The following is a 22,680-nucleotide window of genomic DNA, read 5'->3' on the forward strand; positions in this document are numbered from 1 at the left end:
TGCAATTCAGAAAAATTAATTCTATATCCAAAACAAATCACAACACACTAATTATACATTTCCATCACTATTTCTGTCTAGCTGTCTCTTTTCTCTGCTTATTTTTCAGATGTTCATTCTTTTGGATTTCCATTATAAGAGGGACTACTTATTTCTCTCACATGCACGAATCTATACTTGGACACATAATCAGAACCATAAACAAGTTGCAAATAGAAAAAGCATCATGAAAATGTGGGAATCTTCTTATTCGTAAATTCTAAATGTGATACTCCTATGGTATTCAAGCATTAAGTCATCAAATTTAATAAAATACAATTAAATGAAGTGTTAAAATGGACAGATTCAAAGTCACAGAACTAATCATTCCTCGGTTCTGTAATCTAGAAGCAGTAATGATTGGAGTTCACATTTACTAATAATAATCATATTTGACTTCTACCAGCTTTTTCATCTTCCTTTCTTTTGAAGCCTGCAACACATATGCAGGTTAAGCCATTCAAATTAGCTGGGGGAAAAAAAAAAAAACAGTAAAAGAAATAAAAAAGCAGATGTTTTTGTTTTTATTTTGGAGCAGGGCAAGGAGACAAGACAGAAAAAGAAATGGTATAGTATGATAGCATATGAAAAGCACTTTCTAAACACAGACCAACCTAAGTAAGGATAATAATGAAGAAAAATTAAGTACTGGCAAATTTCTTATGTAAGCACAGCTTAAAAAATTTTTTCTGTAAACCAGCCTTACTAACAGATGTCAGGTAAGACTATGTGACTAAGCTATTCTAGACAAGTCCTGTAGAGAAATAGGGTATAAATTATGACAGGAAACATGTAGTCTTCCACCAGGAGTAAAAAAAAAAAAAAAAAATCTTTAGGTTTTTACAGCCCACCATTTCTTTCAGAATTGCTACACAGGTAAAGGTATACTAATTTTCTGGTGGAGAAAAAAAGTCCCAAAAAGGTTTTAGTTACATTTGCCTCAAAAATGAAACAAAGAAAAGACATAAAGTGTACCCCCAATACAATCAAAAGTCAGCATCTTGGAGCAACATCAATAATGCAGCACCTAAGTTCAGTCTGATGTCCAGCACACAGATGTTTTTTGATCCCTCACCATACTCACCTCTACAGAATATGACATTTCTTCATTGCTGTTGTCATTGATTTTCTCAAATAGTTCTTCACATAGCTGGAAAGAAAATGAAAGTCAGAAATTAGTCTTTACCAAGTAGTAACAAGTAACTACTACGACATGTCATTAAATTGACTTTAGAGTGAGGACAGGGGAAGAAAAAAGAATCTATTAAATCAACCACATACAGCCTTCACTGGGAAGATACTTAATATCAATTCTACACCACTATCATTCAACCTTATTTTATACAGCATCTCAACAATTGTTCTAGGTTTAACCAGTATTATTATTCTGTACTACGAAATTAGAAAACGCCTATAATAACTGAAAATGGAAATAACGTCTTTAGAAAATTATTATTAAAATCCTTAATCCTCTCCTAGTCTCATAAAAACAACAGTCTGTTTATTCGGTGTGCTGAAGTTCCAAGATTCAGATTTAAATACATAGGCAAAAATTATTTCAAAATTTTTTAACTATCTTATATGAAATATACTTTAACTATCAGCAGTCTAATGCTTCAAGAGTGTTTGTCTGCAAGTAACTAAAATTAAGTCAATGATGGAAGAAGAAAGGAACAGTGGGCAAGCCGTTAAGCCATTAGTATGTATTTGGAGATTAAAAAGCATGGGTAGAGAAAGAAATAAGAGTAGAAAGGTTTCTGGAACAGATGTCTACAAGCCACTGTATGAAAAATAAACAGATTACAAAGAATACAGTTAATTTTGAAAGTACGCACTCTGAAGCATCCAGTCAACACATGGTTAAAGTATCATAAAGTTTCACACTAGGGACTGGCAGACAGGGAATTTTGCCAACACATAAGAGTTTAATGTCAACAACCTGTGTTACTTGGAACATGATTGTGCTGTACCTTCTGTGTACTTGACAAGAGAACGGATTCAATAAGGTCTGTCTAAACAGCTAATTCATTTTATACCTTTATGAGAAGGCCTCTGATGAAATTGGAGTTTGTTTTAAAACTGTAGTAGATAACAGGAGCATTAACTAAATCTATGGAATCATTATTAAATTGAGGGGTTTTTAGGACAACATTTTATCTGTATGTATTTGATCTTTCCAAAAAATAAATAGGAATATCAAGATTACAACCAAGAATTTTAGCACCCAGCTGCTGTCACAGATCTTCAGCTCATTTCCCCTTTTACACTGTTTTATTACACTGTAATAAAACCAAAATGCTTAGATATATCAATTCCGTCCTTCATCACATTAGCTTTCATCATTATTTTAAGTTAATCACCAGAACACTTGCAACCTATTTCAGAACATATGCCCACGCTCTTAACAGAGAACAACGCTCTATGTTGGCTGTTTCACACCTGTGGCACAAGGCCAACCTCTGCAAACCTGCAGCCAAATGAGGACTCAAGGTGTTCAGCGCCTGAAACCCAACCTCAGGTGTCTGTGTTGGTAATGGAGGAATACACTTTCTTCCAACAAACTTGGGCCAACGTCAGCAGCTACACACAGAGGAAGGCCTGCATTTAGAAAAAGTGTCACACATCTGGCTGCTACAGAATTCATGATGACAGTAAAATTGTTGCCAGGCAAAATTGCTTGTCGGGGTATCTCAATCATGGCAAATACCAAAAACAAATTTCAGGGGGGGAAGTTGCACTGGGTTGTGCTCAGTTGCTGTAAATATTTTTTTCCAATGTTTTGATATCCTTCATGTCTTACCAAGATATATTATTCAGTTTTTAGCTTTGGGAAAGTTGTTTCCACAAAATGTTTCTGTCATGTTCATCACTAATACCACCTTCTGTATTCCTGCTGAATACAAAGTGGTTAAGTGCTGTCCTAGCTCAAGTCAGAGAAGGAAACAAGAAATTCAGTGAGTAAGATCTCGATTCACTAGTTTGTTGGGGAAGGGGAGAAATTGAATGTAGGAAAAATACAGAGTGTACAGTACAATTAAAAAAAAAAAAAAATGTAACAGGGAGAAGTACTTATAATGCTCTTTTTCCCCAGCAGTTTTCTTTCCCTTCAGAAGTAAGCTGTGGTGCTCTGTTAACTGTTATTACAATATAAAAATCAGAAAGTGTGTGTCTGAACATGCTATAAAAAACAAATCCCCTTTCTGGGTTCTGTTCTACCTGGGGGATTATGCCTGCCTGGCTCTCCTCCTGCTTGCCCATCATCGTGTAGGACTTCCCAGCTCCAGTTTGTCCATAGGCAAATATGCATACATTGTAGCCCTCAAAGGCATGCAGCAGCATCTCCTTCCCAATATCATTGTACACACGGCTCTGAGATGCAAAGCAGGGATCTTCAGGCTGGAAAGACATGAAGAAAGCATAAATACAGTCCTATCCTATCATTCAAGTAACATTTCACAAAGCAACTGGTTGGGTTTTTTTCTACTTCTATCTTGCAGGTCAGTCACTTGGGAAGAGGCAAATGTAGCACATTTTTACACACAGCTTTTTCCCAAGGCAGAGAAGAACAATGACAATGCTTGCAGGACCACTCCACCAATGCTCCACCAAGAATTCTCTTTGGTGAACATTGTTGACACTACTGGAAAAGAGTCATGCAAGATCATTGACAAATGAGACTCAGGGTGTTTGGAAGGAGGGAAGCGGGGAAGAAAAAAAATCAAAAGTAGAGTTCAGAGAGTCAAAACAAATTAATAGAGGTCTGGAAGCTACAAAAACCCCACAGTGACTGGTCTTAACAAGGGCTCTGAAGAGTAGCAGAGGGAAAAGAGAAGCCGAAGTTGCTTAGGTTTATTTTGTTGGGTTTTTTAAAGACTAAAAGAGTTTAACCAAATCATTAAAATGACCAAGGTTTTCTTGCAGCTGTCCGATTCCACTGTCTAATCCAATCCAGGTTTCTACTTACAACCTCACTGGTGACTACAAAATTCCTATGTATGTTAATACATATTTCAAATTAGCAAGTACCTGAACCAGTCAAGGACAATGTATCAGAACATTCTTCTAAGGCTAAACTCAAGGTTAGCAATAAAACTGAAATATAACATTCAATTAAAGAAAGAAAAAAAAAAAAAAAAAGCCAATGAAAGCCAATGTAAAGCTATTTAGCCCAGGGATAAAACAAACAAAAACTCTACTGCAGATGCATCCAGTGATAGAAATTTGTATAGGGACAAAGCAAGTTATCATCTTCAAACACTTGACTAAAATGTTTGTTACATTTTAAAAAGGCATCAATACATGCAATGAAAAAAAATAACACGGTAAAGATGTCAAAAAGAATACACTTGCCAGATCTCAAGGCAAGTACAGAACCTGTTCAAAACAAGTAATTTCTAGGAGTAGTGAATTTCAGGCATGGCACTGATCAGACTCCAACATTCAGTCAGAGGCAATCCAGGATGCAGCTCTAGGCATGGTACAGGATACAAAAATACTGATAGAAAGCTGGGTTCAGTGTATATGCTCTTTTTTTTCTGATGTCCTCTCTTGATCATTCAGGAAAGCCCCTTTCGTAAATATACTTGAAAAAATGATCATAGTAATGATTAGCTACACAGATGTTTTATGTTGCGTTTGTGCAAAGAGGAGAGAATCTTAGAGAAATGCATTATACCTTCTTTCTGTGTATTTTGAGAAAATAAAGCAGGGGAGGGGTAGATGGCAGAACAACACAGTTCTGCTGTAGAACAATTACTGGAAGTCAGTAAGACCTTAGCACTAATTTGCAGGAGGGTGGGGCAGAGGAGCTAGATGAGAGTTTATTGCTTTTGCAGCTAATCTGAATCATGGATCACTGCTCTGCCTTTTCCAGATACACAAAAGGAACCCAGACCAAATCTCTCCCTGAACTATAAGAACTCGAGCAACTTTTCATTTATCTAAGAGCAAAACTAAATTAACTGTGTTTCACACTCATCCTTAAAATACTTAGAACAGAACATTGTTGGAGAATATTTTCAGACATCTTTCAAATATTTAGAACTTGTTATCAAACTTCAGGAGCTTAGCTTTCTGCTCTCTACCAAACAGGAAAAGACAACATACAACTACAACCTTTTAACCTGAGTGAGGGTGAGAGAGACAGAGCAGAAACATCTGACAGGGATAGCATGATCATAAGAGAATACAGTTAAACCAGTCACCACAACCTCCAACAAAACCCCTCATAAAACCCCAATGGTTTTCTTGTAAAACAACTTACCGATGTGTGGGACCAATAAGAGTAGTCGAAGCTGAAGGACTTTGGTGCTTCCTTAGGATTCTTTGGGTTGATAATACCTACAGGAAAAAAAATTCAAACTCTTAGCTAACAACATTTAGGAAGATAATTAATGAACTTGCTGACCCTCAACCTAATTTGCAAATTCAGAGTTGCCACACTGCACAGGAGTAATTAGATTGAAAGTAATAGACTCACAGCTTCCTAACACTGCATTTCTGTAGGCCTTACTTGAAGTAAGTCAAGGGAAAAAAATCCTAGAAGGAATACTGCTGCTAAACAAAATTCTTCTGTTGGACAGAAAGTCAGAAGTAGATCATCCTGGTCCAGTGGCTTTTAGAATGGGACAGGCTTTGAGGAGTTGAAGGATTATTAGCAAGAAGGAAGATCCGAAACAGAGTTCAAGAATCCCTGGTGATTTCATAGCAGCACAACTCAAATCTATTTTTAAATACATGTTACACAGTACAAGGGCTCACTGCAGGAGGATTTTCTTAAAGAAGTTCAGCATTTTCAGGGCATGGAAGAAGAAAATTTGACCTACAGACATTTCAGGGATTATCCACATAGTTGACTCCAACATTCTTTTACATGCACAAAGTCTACAGACAGATTTGTAATTGGACTGATATCTCACAGTGACCTCCAACCAACCTGCATAGGTTTTTTTGCTTTGGAACTGAAGTAAAATATATGATGGCCCTATGATAAATAACACACACACACACACACACACACACAAAACCAGAATGAAAACACGCATTTGTGTAGTTCCTATATTAAAGACTTTTTAAGTTACATTCAAAAGGTGAGTTAAGTCACTGAACACTTTACCAGAATAAACACGCTTTGCTAACAAACAAAAAATGTTTTCTCTTCATATTGGTACTTCTGTAAATTTTATGCTCTTCTCTTCTTCTTGGATCCTCTAATTCTTTCAATATTTGACCCACACGTGTATTCCCCACAATTAATGAAAGCTCTTCCAGATATGTTTTAGGTTGTTGGTTTTGGTGTGTTTTGATTTTTTTCTTACCTGGTAACAAAGCAGCTTCCTATAACCTTTGCCTGGGGAGGAGGTAATACACAATGGATTCAGCTGTCATTTCAGAATGTCTGTAGTTCCAGTATTCCAAGGAAGTTAATTTAAAAGCACAGCTCTTGTTGCAGAAGTGAATCTCTACTGCTTTGTTCTTTTCAGTACTACAGTCCTGGAAATACTTAAATCTATTATTTCCAGCAGCTGTTTTCAACACCATCTGTGTAAGTAAGGACTGAAAAAAGGCATACTCTCAAGGGTATCAAAATTAGATAAACCACCTTAGATTTACACATACCCATCTGCACATAAAGCAGCAATCTGCCTTTCGAAGTGATACACTAATTACGATATATGCAAACAAAATCTACTAAGAAAGAAGCTATCTAAGGTGGTGACAGTCTTCCTGGGGATGATTTACATCCTGATACCAGTCATCCTAAATAAAGGATGCTTATTTCCCACATATTCATGCCAGTTAAGCTATGCTTTGGGACATGGTGGCTTCTCCCTTTACTTCTGTAATAAATAAAAATTGTAACACCCACATCTCTTAATATTTCAAACATGAACTTAACATCATGTTGCACCAAAATCTCTGAAAGTGTGGTTATAGAATCCCCATTAAAATTAAATCACTCCTCTACCAGATGCTGTGTCCCTGAGCAGGGCGGTTGTCCAAAATTACAGTGTGGAGAAAAGATCACTGTCTGGATTGCAAATAGCAACAGTTGCTATTCAATTCCTTGTGGCCAACTCCATTTCACTTGGATGCACCTTGTGCTGACATTCTTGCCTTACAAAAGCTGACAGACATGCAAAGCCAATGAATAATATGCCTTGCACCAGTACAGTATCTGATGGCAAAAATGCTTGTGGCTTTGGATAGCAACATGGGCATCAACACATAACAAACTGGTAACCTAAGCAATCATATATGGCTTTAACTTCCCTCTACTAGTTTTGATCAAACAGCAGTATATCTAAAGCACGTGCTATGAAACCAGTTCTAAAGTTAAAGTGAACAAATAACAAATCCCAGAAGACAACTCCCCTGCCCCAAACTTAGATCAGTCCTCTCCTTCCATTGTTTTCCAGACTGATAGAATTCAACAACTCCTCAGTTCTCATTCAATTATTTAACATCAAAGCCCTGAAAGGTAAGGAAGTAGTACTTCCTTGTACCCGTAAGTTCCTACCCCAAAAAGCAGAACAAATGAAAACCAATCTCCACACTAGTTCAATGTAACAACCTTTGGGGGTGAACAACACCATTATTTTCTTCAGATGTTTTACGTTATAAATTCAAGGGAAAGTAACCTAACCATTAAAAGGAGAAAAATGCAACAATAAATAGAACCCATTCCTATGTACTAGAAACTATACCTGTGTACTGTAAACACAATTCTAAGCAGATTGATGAAAAGATGTATTGCCAGCACCCCTACTGACAATATACAGTCTGCTGCTTAATCTCAGCAGCAAATCATTTTAACCCCAACTATTAACCCAATACTACTCTTGTGAGAGGAGTCACAGCTAGGCAAAAAGAGGAGCAACGACCTTTACTGGTACACTGCATTTGCAACACTGTTTAGAAATGGGAAACTCCCAGCCTGAGGAACTGTGAAGGCAATCAAAACAAGCAGAAGCCTAGCTACATCTTTGCTGACCAAAAAACACATTTTTAACCACAACCTAAAAACACACACTGGTTATCCAAATGTCACATTAGAGAAGTTTGACTTTAAGGTGCAACTGCAACCACAAAAGAGAGTTTTGATCTCACTTATTTAACTCATGGTATGATTGATATGTCTCTTCTTAGAATCAACAGTGAAATAGTGAGTATTCATCAGTTTCTCTTTTCCATTTTTATATTGTTGTTGATAAGCAAAAAGGACATTTCTCTTGGACAAGGCAAAGCTGCGCTTGGTCTCTCCAAGGAAACAAGAGGTAAATTGTCTTTTAAGATTCTATTGTCAGAAACAGAAAACAGAACAAGCAGCACAAATCTCGGTATTATTCCAAACCAGGTTTGATGTGAAAACATACACTTTCCCTTAGCTGTTTGTTTTTTGTTTGGGTTTGGTTGTTTTGTTTTTTTTTTTTTTTTTTTTTTAATAAACAAACAAAGACAACAAAAAACCCACTAAATATCTCTAGGAAAAGTCCACCACTTCAAAAAAGAAAGCAATGAAGCCAAACATTTTATCAGAATAATAGCCAGTTTTTCCACTCAACTCGCTGTGCATAAGGGCACATTGACCACCCATAAAAGACAAGATCCCTAGCTATGCAACAGGCTTAGTGTCTGGAAAGGCACTACAAGCTTGCCATTACAGCTTCACCCTAATTGCTTCAAGCTTAAATTTGATCCATCACATTTGTGAGGAGTGAAGTTCAGGCTTTGTGATTTATGCAGGTGGTTCCACTCTGCACGACTTTTTTTTTTTTTTTAAGCCATTTTTAATTATTTTCTTAAACAGGCTTTCCTCAGCAACTTCACACCAAGTTCCACACCCAGCACACTATTTTGAAAACTACCTTCTAGGATGCATGTTTTGGCAAAGTATATCTTGAGAAGCATATCAGGAAAAGGAGATTAACGTGCAAGAAGGCAGCTCTGTCAGAGGTCGGGAATGCAGTTGCCTGGCCAAAACCTTCCACTGCAACAGGAACAGGTCACAGAAAACCTCCTGGCTGCCAGGAACTCTGCATGCTGTCCCTCACTACTGTGATCCAGTCCCAGCCTTTTCACTCAGCTTCTAGTCCTAGCCTGAAGTCTATTTATCCCCATTCCTGTTTCCTACACAGAGTCTACACCCTCCATTTTCAGAATCACTGGTTTAACAGAATTCGCAGTCTGTCTACAAATGAATCCAGCAGAGCTGACTGATTGACAAAATACAAGATTACGACTTCACTGGATTTCAATCGGACTGAAACCCTCTCCATTTGGAACACTGAGCACCGAATGGGTAGCTACTAGCATCAGTCATGTCTGATACGGTCCAAGTTTGAACCACGTGATCAGGTACGCAATAATGCAAGATAAGACACCCGAAAGAAGATGGTGAGGCAGCTAAGAAACTAAGAATTCAAGCTGAAGTAACTGACCTAACTTCAAGGTGCCTATTGCACCAACCATCTACTTTGGAAGGACAAGCAAATCCATGAAATCTAGTTACTTTTAAAGGAAGCTAATGGATATTTCTGAAGAAATTAAAAGACTTCTTATAGTACAGGTAAGCTTTATCCTAAAAGTTCATACACCAAATTGGAAAAAAAAAAGGAACACCATGCAGAAACTAGACTAAGTGGGCAACAATGATTTTATGTACCATGTTATTCAGCAAGCTGTGTTTTCAGCCGAACAAGGAAACAAACAGAATTTTAAAAGAGGACTGTTTCCAGTGTCTCCAATACACACAACACTAAAAGCTTTTCAGTTATTTTGTTTGTTTTTTAAACCATGTAAAGGCCAAGATAAATTGTATTAGTGAATCATGAAATAGGTCGTCATCTATCTCCTCTCACCACTGCAGACTGAAGGCATGGTACGCAAGCTAATGGTTTAATTACAGAGCCTCAGGAAATGAGAAAGGCAATAAGGCAGACGATCACAGCAGGAACACATTAATGGCCTTTTTATCTTACAGAATAAATTTGTTTATCTGCTATTTCAAAGGTCCAATGTGGCAATTAACTCTTCTGTTTGCAAACTGACACTAATGCTTTGTGCTGCAGCTATAATTAGTTACCATCAGCATGGCACCGTAACAACTTTGAATGTTGGAGATCGCCTAAGCAGACAGTTTCTGAGAAACTCAACCCCCTTTTCAGGCCCCTTGCTTCACCAAGAGCCAACTTCTTAGGTCATGTGAAATCTTTCAGCTTTCCACAAGTTAAGGTTTCTGCATCAAGCAGAAACTGGAAGGGATATTTTACAAAATCCCCATCTTGTATACCATTGTTACTGAAAAAGGTTACACGCACAATTCAAAAATGTGGAAAGGATGAAACAAGTTGAAGATATTATTCTCCTACTGCAGTGTCTAAAAAAATCTTCCGGGATCAAAGCATCAACCACAGTTTGGATTAGGGTCTATCATTTACCTTTAGAATGGAAGTCTGAGAAAAAGACATGGGAATATTCGTATTTTTAAAATATACTCTACAAATAATTGATTCAGTTGAGGGAGATAAATGCCCATATTATTCCTTTTCTTTATTTGAATTATTAATTTCAAGAAATTTTGATTGATATGCTTCACCTTAAGACATAATACTTACATCAGTTTTCTACCTTGGTAAGCAAATAGAATAAGTAAAAGTAATTACATGTCATAAATTGAAATAAAATTCAAATACAAGTGCACTGTGTGAACAGCCATGTAGCATTACCATTTAATTTGAAGCAGTTTATTTAATACCCACTGCCGATCCAACCTAGAGAAACAGCTTGCATTTTAAAAGCTTCCTTCTCCTTACAGTTATGTAGTAAGCCATACAGAGCTGATTCACACCATATGAGGTGCCTCTAAGCAAGAGTAATCCACATGTTCTCTGAAGCTCAAATAATTTAAACAATTCTTTTTAGCTACTTAGCTGTTCAAATCGGGGGCTGGGGGGGGGGGTGTTGGTTGGTTGGTACCTGTAACTATGAACATATGAGTTTTATATGTCACTGACCAGAAGGTAAGGAAGCTTCAAAACAAATTTCTTCACATCAAATAACCTAAAATTTTGTATCATTACATCAGACCTACATATTTTAACTAATTAGTCCTTATACAGGAGAAGTATACTGTATTAGCAGTACAGCCTAATAAAAAACAAGGGGAAAGGAGGACCACAATCAATGAAGGAATTACAATTTTACATGTGCTGTATCAACAGTAACAAACCAATCTCCACAAAACATTTGGATTTTAACATGCCCTTACTTAAACAGGGAACTTATTTTCTTGGCATAAGGTACTTCCACAGTCCATCCTACTTGTTCCTTAATTAACATTTTTCATAACATCTACCATCTGCTTTATCAGCTAGGACAAAAATAACATACACTTTCAACCTTTCAAATCTATGAGATCGAATTCATTGCGAGTTTTAAATTCTAGCAAAAACTGTTAGCAAACTTTGAAAGACAACTGAAACAGTACCCATGTATTTTGTAGTATATATTATTTTGCGTTCCTACTGTTATTTTGGACATTTAAACTTTACTGCCTTACAATCCAAATGTGAGTTGTCGAAGCTGAAATTCAAAAAGCACACCTCAAATATGCACTTTATTTTACAATTTTAACAGGAGTGTGGAACACAACAGAGACCTGATGCAAAATTACAATCTCTAGGACACTTTCAACTGGAGCAGCATTCTCTGTCTTCTCACTTCTTCCTAGACATATGCACAAACACATTCTCACTTCAAGCCTTCATTTTTGGATTTACACTTCCATTCTCCATTAAAACTAACCAAGTAAACAGACAGTGGGAAACCTACAGAGAAGAGAGAGGGGGAAAAGAAAAAAAAAGCAGAAAAAAACCAAAGCAAGCAAACTTAGCCAAGGTTAGCCCCCTCATTCCATTCCCATCTACTCAGCCACAAAAATATTTCTGCAAGCACAAAGAATGACTGAAACTACTTCTTAACCACTTAAATCTCATATCAGATTGTGACACTGAATTTGCAGTCCAAGCCCAGTCAGTTTTCATCCCAGCATAGCAGAAATTTTTCAGGTTAGACATTATCTGCAGTTTGGTATCTGGGGATACACGCAATTCTTCCTAATAAACTCTTGGAACAGAGAGACAGAGCGCAAAGCATACAAGAGGTAAGAATTGGAATTATTCTCTTAACCCTCATAGCATTTAAAATCAAGTCACTAGATTCAACAGCTCCACCTCTGTTAGCAATCAGAGTCATATTACAGGGCATTCTGCCATCAGACATGCCACATATTAGTCACTGTAGGGTGCTCCAGTGAAGAACTGTCTAACTGCAGTTTGCCCTTCAGATAAACACCAGCAGACAGAATTAACTTGAGCTAAATCCTGGGATTAGCTGATATACAGTCTGTGCTAGGGGGTAGACAGACTGATAATGTTGGCTTTTTAAAAAACAAACAAACAAAACCAAAACAAGCTATCAATTGCCAAACAGAAATAAAACCCAGTAACAGTGAAAGTCAAGTATAGAATCGAAGAAACTCAATTTTCATCATTTGTGCAATACAGCCTGCTTTCTGTCGTTTATATCTTCTATTCCCACACTGCTACCAGATCTGTCAATGCTGAAGCCACAAAGCCTCTTTAATTTCTACATATGAAATAAAATTAGGTTTCATCTCACAAAAGAGGCTTCACACCAGCCTCAGTAATTCTAGTGGCAGCAGTAACCTACACAGAGCACACATTCCTACCAAATGCCAACACATATTAAGAGATAACAACTCCCAGAAAAGCACTGTCCTGTCTTCACTTTTGTTCTCATTAATCATTGGTCAAGGAATAGGCAGAAATTTTCAAAAAACATGCTAGTTTTGGCAGAACTTTGGAAGGGATAACATTTGGGGAACCAAACACCAAATAATTAATTTTTGTGCCTTCTTCAAACTCTATTTGAATCAATATAAGCAGTACTTCTATTTTATGATGCCTGACTAGTCAGTTTAACCAATATAAAAGATCTGGGGCTTTCAAAATTGACTCCACAAGATCAAATCAACATTAAATATACAGTCTCTTAAAATGCATGGGTCTGGAAAATATATCTGCGCCATCTGTAGACTGGAATGACAACAATGAGAACATGTTCCTTACTGAGAGCAGGGTGGAGCAGGCATTCTTTATTTGTTGGAACGTGAATAACACCCCAAAGACACATTTAATACAGGCTTCTTTCCTAGGCATACATTGCAATCAGATATATGGCTATACTGTTTTTATAAGACAGACTTTCAGGGTTGTTATTAGAAGAGATAAATGAAGGGAAATGGACACTTCCAGCTTGTAAAGCAGCGCTTGCTTTTCAAAGCACTGTTTGCATTTTTCAAATCATTAAAAGGGAAGGAAACCAAGTAGAAGCTAAGAACAGCTCATTTGGAATTCAACCGGATTCTCTCCCCACTGTGGAATTTCAGCCCTGTACTGGGAGAAAGGTTGGATGGGGGAGGGAGTTAGCCTCAATAGCACCAGCACAAGGCAAATGCTTGCTCACAGAAGCTGCTAGAAAGCTGCTCTCATCCTCAGCTGCTCTTACAGATCCAAGTGCTATAAATACCATCTCTACAGCTGGTGTTCTTGGAGAACAGCATGACAGCAGGCTTTGCACCAAGCGGGAGCTAGTCAAACCACACTGTTCTACCTATCTGAAAACCTGAACCAAAATCATTCCAAAACTTCCATTGTCAGCTGATTACCTGAAGATGTCCTACTGCAGAAGATGCATATCAGGTCTATGTAGGTAGTTGGCTAAGCACTTGGAGCTGAGCTGAATTATTTCCTCAAGCTTCCTGCTTCAAGGCAGACAAAATACCTCCCCTCACCACCTGCTTTTACTTGACTATATCTCCAAGAGCCAACCACCTTCTTCAAAGGCCATTTTGACCTTCAGACACACACCAGCACTACATGAAGAGGACATCATGTAGCATTGGAATCCCGGGGAGTCAGTTCTGCCAGCCTCAATCTATTACAAGATTCATGTAGTGAAAATACCCAATTCTTAAAGTAGTTCTCATTGAGAATGTCAGTTTTCTTTACTTCTACTTGCATACTGAAAGATGGCACATTATTTAAGCATTTAATAAAAAGAATCATCTCTAAAGTGCTAGTTCTGTGTCAGTGGGCACTAACTCTGAAGAGGCAGCATTTCACACAGTTTACTCACCAGAAATGGAAAACTTTTCTGGGTTCATCAATAATAGCATCTCTCTCTACTATACTTCTATACTCTGTAACAGTTTCATAAACTTAGTCCAACTGCATTTAACATTAGCTGAAACATCCCAGCCATCCCAAGATCTTTCCCCAGGCCCATTATTTGTACCTCTAACACTTAAAAATCACTAAATGTTCATCTTCTCCCACCTCCCCGAAGTCATCTTACAAAGATTTTTTTTTTTTAAACTGTGCAGAATTAACACTTCAAGTTATTTTTATGCAATCAGTAGAGAGGCTTTAGAAGGAAAATGAAGCATCTAAAAAAATTCCAGTTTTTTTTCTTCTCCAAAAAAATACTCAAGATTTCTAACATGTATGAATTGTTAATATTGTAGGGCATTCAAAAACACTGATTAAGACAGACTTATGGACAAGCAACACAGAGTCCCCAACCCTGCAAAACACAAAAAGCCCTAATGTTCATATGTAGAGTCTTTGCTTGTTGCCTGCATTCAGCATTACCCAGTACTATTAGAAACAAAATAAAGAAGCAGGAGCAACTCCTCAACAAACTCCACTCATGGACAACTATTTAAAGAGAATAGCTATCATTTCCATTTTCTCTTTGAGACAAACTTGCATTCAAACCTTCTGTTCCCTGTTACAGTATTTCCAACAAATGTAATTGGAAGCAGGAGAGGCATTGGAAGAACTCGGGTAACCTCGACTACTGTGACCTCTTTGACTTGTCTTTCAAATCAGTTCCCAATTCAACCTTCAACTGTGAGACAATTGATGCATCTTCCACATGACACACAATTTATCTTCCCACAAAACAGCCTGTTTTGATAAAACATCTACCATGAATGCAAGGTAGTATTAACATGCTGGACGAGCATTCATCTAGTTTTAACCACAGTTATGAGGATTTACAGATCAGAAAATCAAGATAACGGTTAAGTGACTCTCCTCCACTGCTGTTTATTTTCCCAAGACAACCTCATCATGCAAGATACAAGCATAAAAAACTGGAAACACTAAAAAAAAAACAAACAGCAAATCACAAACAAACTAACAAACAAAAACGCAAGCTGTATGCAGAAAAAATATTATAAACGACATGCTTTAAAAGCCAATGCTTTTGGCAGGCACAAGTCATCAGAAATGGGGTATGCTTATTTTTTTGAGATATATATAATTAGTGATTTTCAGAAGACAAACTGAGAGTCAAGACTGAAATCTATCTAGGAAAATGAATCCTCCCACCTGTTCTACTCTTTCATTGAAAATGTCTCATGAAGAGGATTAACAAAGTAAAGTTATTAGGTAAGACAACTACAATGAACTCTTTCTTGCCCTTTCTACCTATGTAGCAAACACTATATTAATTCCCATTACTACCTAACATGTACTCAGAACTAGTCTAAATAAGCCAGTTTCTTATAAGGACTTTTCTCATTAGTCATTTAGGGCATAGATTTTTCTCATGATACAGGTTCCTTTGTGAAACTATATGAACTATGCTTACAGAATAATACCACAGGAAAAAAAAAAAAATGTTCTCCTGAAGGCATATACACACAATAGGGTTTCTTTTCCCTTCAGTGTGTCTTTTCACTAAGAAAACAGTTAAAAATTACAACAGAAAGACGAAGATCAGAAAACCATATTTTCTTTTCCCTCTTAGGATTAAGCTTCTTTAAAAGATGTTACTAGTTTTTAGAGTTACATAACACTGAAAAAGGCAACATTTAACAATATCCCCTGTCAATGTATACCAATAAAGTACTAGCTGAATGATGATGTTATCTTGCTCTATGAACCTTTGAATAGTTCTGACTTCTGTATTATTTTTCAAATATCAGTAACGTTTTTATTATATTTCAAAAATAACTAATTTAAACAAACATGCCATAAACAAAAAGCCTTAAGTTTAGTCCTGCTTTCCCACTCATTTTTATTTTGCTCCAGAACAATTGCATAGAGAGCACATCTTAAAAGACAAAAAAATTAAAGGAGAAAAAAGAAAAGGAACTAGAATTAGATGTTTCTCTATTTTTTTTTTATTTATTTAAAAATATTTAGGTTTAGACCAGAGGTTTATAAACCTTAGAAAAAAAAATACCCCACTATTAGAGGAGAAATATTTTCTCCTCAGCCTCTACAAATTAACTCCAGAATGCCTTACGAAGTTTTTCTGATGCCAAGGATGCCTGCTTGAGAACCTAACTGCCACATGTCCACAGCAGCAGCTGTGACTATTGTTACTGGCAGATGGGACCGCTCCACTGTGCCTATTTTCATTAAACATCCAATACCTTAAGCAGTCCACAAAAGAGCCTTCCAACATCACCGAGCCACGGAGACGAGACTATGGCTGAGTTAAAAATCCAAATAGGTCATTTTCACTTTTCACTCCTAACGTGAGGATTCAGTTGTGCTCATATCTTTCAAAATAACCTAGACTATGCAGGCACATTTCTACATTGATACAATTTATGGCCAACAATAATCTCAGATTAACTGTAGTTTGAGAACTTTGTTTGACTCTGTCACTGGAACCCACAAGATGCTAAAACCTATTTTCATCCATCTAACGCTCAGTTAATGTAAAATCCATTGCAGGAGACATATTCCACATAGGATACTTACTTATTTCCCTGCTTCATTAGTTTAGTTTTCTACATATTTGTTTAGCCTTTTAAAAGAAAAAGTCAGCTGGACTCTCTACTAGTGATGAGTACCTAAATGCTGTCTTGTAACTACTAGCTTGAACCCCTGCTTTGTTTCCATTTGTTTCTATTTATGCATTATTTATTTACTGACGGGATTATCAAATCACTTCCACAGACACAAAAAAACCCCAAAACAACACAAAAACAAAAACCTCAAACAGAAAACCACACAGCCAACCAAAAAAAAAAAAACTCACCACAAAAAAAAAACACAAACCCACAGAAAAAACCCACAACACTAAGGAAGTCTTTAGGCATATAATATTTTAGCTTCTTAGGTCAATAATCCAAGGCAGCAATGTCAACGTTGTTTACATTTGTTACATTTCAAAATCTGATACAAAATGAGTACAAGAATTACTGACACACAATATACTCTTAGACCTATAGCTCACCTTTCATCCCATGTATTACACAGCTGAATCTTTTTCCCCACTCACCATAAAACCAGTAATTAATGAAGTGCACTGGCAATAAGCAATTAATACATTGTAGGTAAGATGCATTGGTGTAAATTATTCTGAACAAAAAAAGTGAAAAAGCAGGAGTTAAAGCATATTCAATCAAGATATGCTAACAACCGTGATCTATTCATGAATTATTAATTTCAAAAAGCTGCTTGTGACTTTGACATAGAGCACAATAAAGCATCTATCCAGTAACTTAAAGAAAATATTAAAGCAGATAAACTTTCAAATTTTTTTAAAGACTGATAAGTTTAAGGAAGTTATCTCAGAGGAAAAGAAAAAAGTTATTTCAGAAGTTTTGGTCCATTTCAATATTAGGTGGGATTTTACCAATAAACCACCACCACCACAAAGGGCAAATTGAATGTCTAGCAATGCCAAGTTTCACTTCAAAATATTCTGTAAGAAGCAGAATAAGAAACAAACTTTATATTGGGCATTGTCATGCTAACCGATAGAAAGGACTGCTAAGAGAAGATCACCCTAGGGAATTAATTATCAATATGAAAAGTCCTCAGAGCCCACTAACTTTTCCCTTCTCACACCAGAAACCCTCACATGGCTGACTACACCATAAGCAATGCCACAAAGACAGCTACACTGTGCCTAGCCCTGAGTGGGCACGAGACTTACAGGCATATGTTCATATCTACTAGTGACCTCTGCCCAATGAACAATATAGATACATTCTTCAGAACATAAATCCAAATGAAAATAAAGCATTTAGGTCAACTGAATCCAAATGCATAGCAGGTGCTTTTGAAAGCAAATCCTATCTTTCTTAAGATCATAACTATGTGATAATAATAATAATAATAAAAAAATCAATGGTCTTCTCTTAAATTCATCTCATTCAGTTACTGTTTTGGTAGGGTTTTTCTATTACCAGTTTGACAGTGACATTACCTCATCACTGGAAAGTGTTTTGCAATCTCAAACTAACTCCTCCTGTCTTTAAGAATTCCTCTATTATCTTCTATTCTCCTACCTGCACTTCTCCCATTTCCACTGAAGAACTTCTGGCGGTATCATTCAAACGGATACCATCTGCAATTAGATATGATCTGTGCAGCACAGGCCTGCTGCCAAAATACCAGCCCTTTAACGCAGTCAGCACATGTGACTTCAGTTGGACTGCAGAATTTCATTTTTGCAGCATATATTTTGAAAACAAATACTGATGATTCTTTAAGTGCAAGATACTGTATTACCTTTGCAACTAAAAAAGGGGAAAAAACAAAATTTAGTCTTGTCATCTTAATATAGCAGACAAAATAAAAGAGACAATATGTTTCAAGTACTGATTTAAAAATTTTTATATTTTGTATACTTCCAACAGAAAAATAGAAGTCCCAATTACTTACAGTAAGTGCTCTTAACGCTGTGGGTTAAAGACCTTTGTAAGAACTCTCTTTTTCTGAGATTAAGACATATATAGAACTGTATACAGCTACACTGTCATTTTTTAAACACTGAGAAATTATGAAGATCAAGTTCTACTACAGATCTTGACTAAAGATCCTGATCTTCTTCCAAAAATTCCATAAAAACTAGATAGGATTACAAGTTAATACTGTAGGAGACCTCAAGCCCACCAAAAAAAAAAAAAAAAAGTACACTTGTTTTGCTTCAAAGGCAAAGTTAAACTGTGTAACAAAATTGAGAATAAGCTTTCTAACCCAGGAGAGGATGCTTTGTTTTGCTGGCAAACCCACCACAAGTGACAGGCAACCCCAAAAGCTGTAAACAGCCAAATTCACACAAAACTGACAAACAAAAGCAGCATGTCAGGCAACAACCCTGGTGGCAATCCAACTTCAAGAATATACTTCATTATGGATGTCAAAACCCACTCCTTTCTAAACACATTCATTAAAAAACAAAACAAAACAAAACAACAAAAAAACACACATAAATGGAGTATATTTGTGATACACTACTATCTGTATCTCTATACTGTTTTCCTTAAAATAGTACCAAGCACTTTGCCTCAGTTTCACTATAATCTAACTCTCTGCCCGTATCAGCCAATACATTTACAAAACTCAGACTCGGACAAGGTTTAAACTCAGGAGCCACAAAGGACTTTTAGAATAGCTTCGCCACTCAATAAATAAAGAATGAAAGTTCAAGTAGCAGTCAAACTCCGTTCTCAGCAATCAGACTCCACACCATCTCATCAATCCTGTTCATCACAATAGTCCATCAGGCTTTAATTCCAAGATCTTGAAGGCTTAAAACAGTCGCTGCCCAACTTATCACCAGCGTCTCAGATGTGCCTCCTGTCAACCTGATTAGTGCACAAATGAGAAAAAAAAACAACTTCTCCGAAGCAAGACACGAAAGCCTTGATCATTTTGTCAGTGCATTTGAAAGTATGAGGCAGGAACTCCACAGGCAAAAATTGTTACTGAATTCCCTTCATTTTGAAGGTGCTGCATCAGATGTGTCAGGTACATTCTCACTTTCTGTAGTCAGCTTGTAGCCAACAAGTTCAGACCTTAATAATAAGGAGTTCAATAGTGTAATTGTGAGGCTGCAAAGACTGAAGAATCATGAAAAAGAAAGAATCCTTGGCAGAAATAGCAACAGCATTTATGCCCCCAAATCTAACGTAGCCTAAATGCATTTCAGAAGAATTTCAGCTCAGTTATGTGCGTCAGACGACTTTGTTAGGAAGATTCTTTGGAGATAAGATTTCTGCTCAGGTTTTTTCCTCACCAAACAATGCCTTATTTGTATCTTTTATTATGTGATCCTCTTCTGTTCAATGAGTAAAATTACTCCTGTCTGTTGCTTTCCTCTGTATTTATCTTCTAAGATGGAAATACAGGGAGAAAATAGCCCACAAATTGTAAGAATGTGTAATTATTGCAACTGATGATTCCTTTCCCACTGGTGGTGACATGGCCCCTGGTGACTTAAACCTGACCACCTGTCCTATCACCCATCTTGTATCAGAGCCATAGGACCCAAATAGAAGGCTAAAGATTAGAACATTTCCAGACCACAAAATACAGCAAAACCTGTAAAGAAATTTCCAATGAGATAAATCAGGACGTATTTTCCCCCTTTTGAAAGTGGATGCCATTTCTTGAAAATGTGTCTTTGTAGTGAAGCTCTAGCATTCAGAAACAAAAACAGTGTCTTCTGTCTACACCACATTTCAAACTTAGTCAAACTCACAAAGATCCACTGGTCACCCTTGTCATTGTACCACAAGAAAGGTGTTTCCACAGGCTCCTGGACTTTAAAAACCGTAAGTGTCTAAAATTATTGTTGTCATGCCATGACAGCTGCAAGAGGACCTATTACAGTGGCACCCAGTGCTGCTGCTGTAGTTTGGAACTTGGTGGCATTTCCATTTAATGGCATCTGTAGTTCTTCCATTCAACAATGGTTTGGTCTGAAAGTTGACAGGCAACACTGAGATATAAGCACTTGTTTCTACATGAGATGATTTCTAAACATTCCCCCTCCCCCCCCATTTTAAATGGAAGTTTTGAAATCCAACTCCCAAAAATGTTTCTTTGGGTAATATTCTACATAAGGTCCAAAGATAAGAATTCACTGCACTGAAAAGCAAGCTCTCTTCTGTACAGTGTCTCTTCCAATGAAACCATAAACATTGTATATCATTTCAATGACCACAACCAGGAGTTAAATTCCATTGCAGAAGCAGGCTGAAGTACAGTACCAGCTAAAAAAAAAAAAGGGAGGAGCCTGTATAAAAGCTCCATGTATTAACAAGCATGAGTAAATACTCAAGTAATCAGACAGGGAAGTAACTCAGTACTCTTGGCATGTTACTTCCTACAGCTACAGACAAGATGACTCTACTTGATTATGTAACTGAAAAACTACCATAAGAAGAGCAGTTTATAGGTAAAGGTATTAGTCTACACATGACCAACGACACTGCAGCAAATGCTATCAATACTGCCTTGATCTTAAGACGCATGTTAAAAAAAAAAAAAAAACAAACATTCCATAAACAGTGTGCCTGTATTCAGTTTCCCATAGAAGAGTCTTCTCTGAATTCATCCCACAATATTTATTTAAGAATCCTAACACTTCAAATTGGTCAGAAAATAAGATTTTATGTAGTCTGTTATTTTGCCATTATTTAGACATCTAACCTGAAAATCATACAACTTGACATCCTTTTCCCCTCAGGTTTCTCACTCAAATTATGCTCCTAAACAAGGGCACAGACTGCGGAATAAGCACACCAAGAACTAAAGCACCAGACCCAAGCAGGAGTTACATTGCAACAATTATCATGTGGTGGTCTGCAACGTATCCCTGCGTCTGACAGTCCACATGATATTCCCACACACTGAACATAACGAAAAGGTTTTCACCTTGGCATTCTGACCTTTCTGGAGAATCCTCAGCTCACCACAAGCAAACACCATAAACAACTGCATCAAAATCAAGGTACTCGTGAATTAAGACTTTCTAGTCAAATTCAGAGACAGTCTTGTGTCTAATGACAGCCTCCGAAGAGAAGATTCCCTAAAAGAGTAATTCTAGAAGGTATAAAGTACACAGTTTAGTCAGTTTAGTCTGACAAAATGAAGAGGATTAAGCACGAAGGGAGAAGAAAGAGAAAGACTGCCTTATGAGATTAAAATAGACTTACTGGTTGAGTTGCCTTGCATCTGGATGATACATTTGGATTCTTTGCTGGTTTCTCGGGAATTGAAGGGCCGGACCCGAACAGCCACCTTCACTGAAGCCCCCGACATTCTGGTTGCTTGTAGTGCAGTCAAGAAATTCAAAGTGAAAGGGTCAAGAGTGTTTCAAGTTATCCTTCTTGTTGGCGTTTTCTAAAGAGAAAAATATAATTTAGTTATTTACAGCTATTGCATTCAATACGTTGATAAAATTAGGGAGGTTCAAAGTTGTTTAATAACTTCAATTTCTACTCTACAATCACCCTGCCTCACCCTGAACAGCACTTGTATGCTGTCTCCCTAGTCAAAAGTTTCTGTCATCTGAAGCAGTTCTTTTGAAGTGTACAAACATATTTGTTTTCATTACTTGGTTTTCTTCCCAGAAAGTAGGGATGCCAATACCAAAATGAAGATCTGGTTGCAACATGTGTTAGGCTTATCCTAACAAAGATAATTTTAGCAGTAACGATACAGCTACTTAGATTTCAGCATGAGCTAGCTACCATATACTACATGTCTAGGTTCTCTGGCTGTCAACCCTCACTGC

At 37.0% G+C, this 22,680-nt stretch overlaps 1 protein-coding gene across 28 annotated transcripts in view; it reads right to left on the reverse strand.

Annotated features, from left to right (window-relative positions):
• The window catches only part of KIF1B (kinesin family member 1B), a 97,091-nt gene that overhangs the window by 69,081 nt on the left and 5,330 nt on the right, over positions 1-22,680 (reverse strand). For all 28 annotated transcript variants that reach the window (XM_033007685.2, XM_042794193.1, XM_042794200.1 and 25 more), the window contains exons 2-5: positions 22,100-22,286; positions 5,303-5,379; positions 3,256-3,435; positions 1,124-1,189 (exon numbers count right to left, since the gene is read on the reverse strand). In XM_033007685.2, the coding sequence (XP_032863576.2) occupies positions 1,124-1,189; positions 3,256-3,435; positions 5,303-5,379; positions 22,100-22,205 (429 nt within the window). In that variant the 5' untranslated portion in view covers positions 22,206-22,286. The remainder of the gene's footprint in view (positions 1-1,123; positions 1,190-3,255; positions 3,436-5,302; positions 5,380-22,099; positions 22,287-22,680) is intronic.

Source organism: Tyto alba, unplaced genomic scaffold, assembly GCF_018691265.1.
Source record: "Tyto alba isolate M040663 unplaced genomic scaffold, T.alba_DEE_v4.0 Super-Scaffold_20000042, whole genome shotgun sequence".
Taxonomy (NCBI): Eukaryota; Metazoa; Chordata; class Aves; order Strigiformes; family Tytonidae; genus Tyto; species Tyto alba.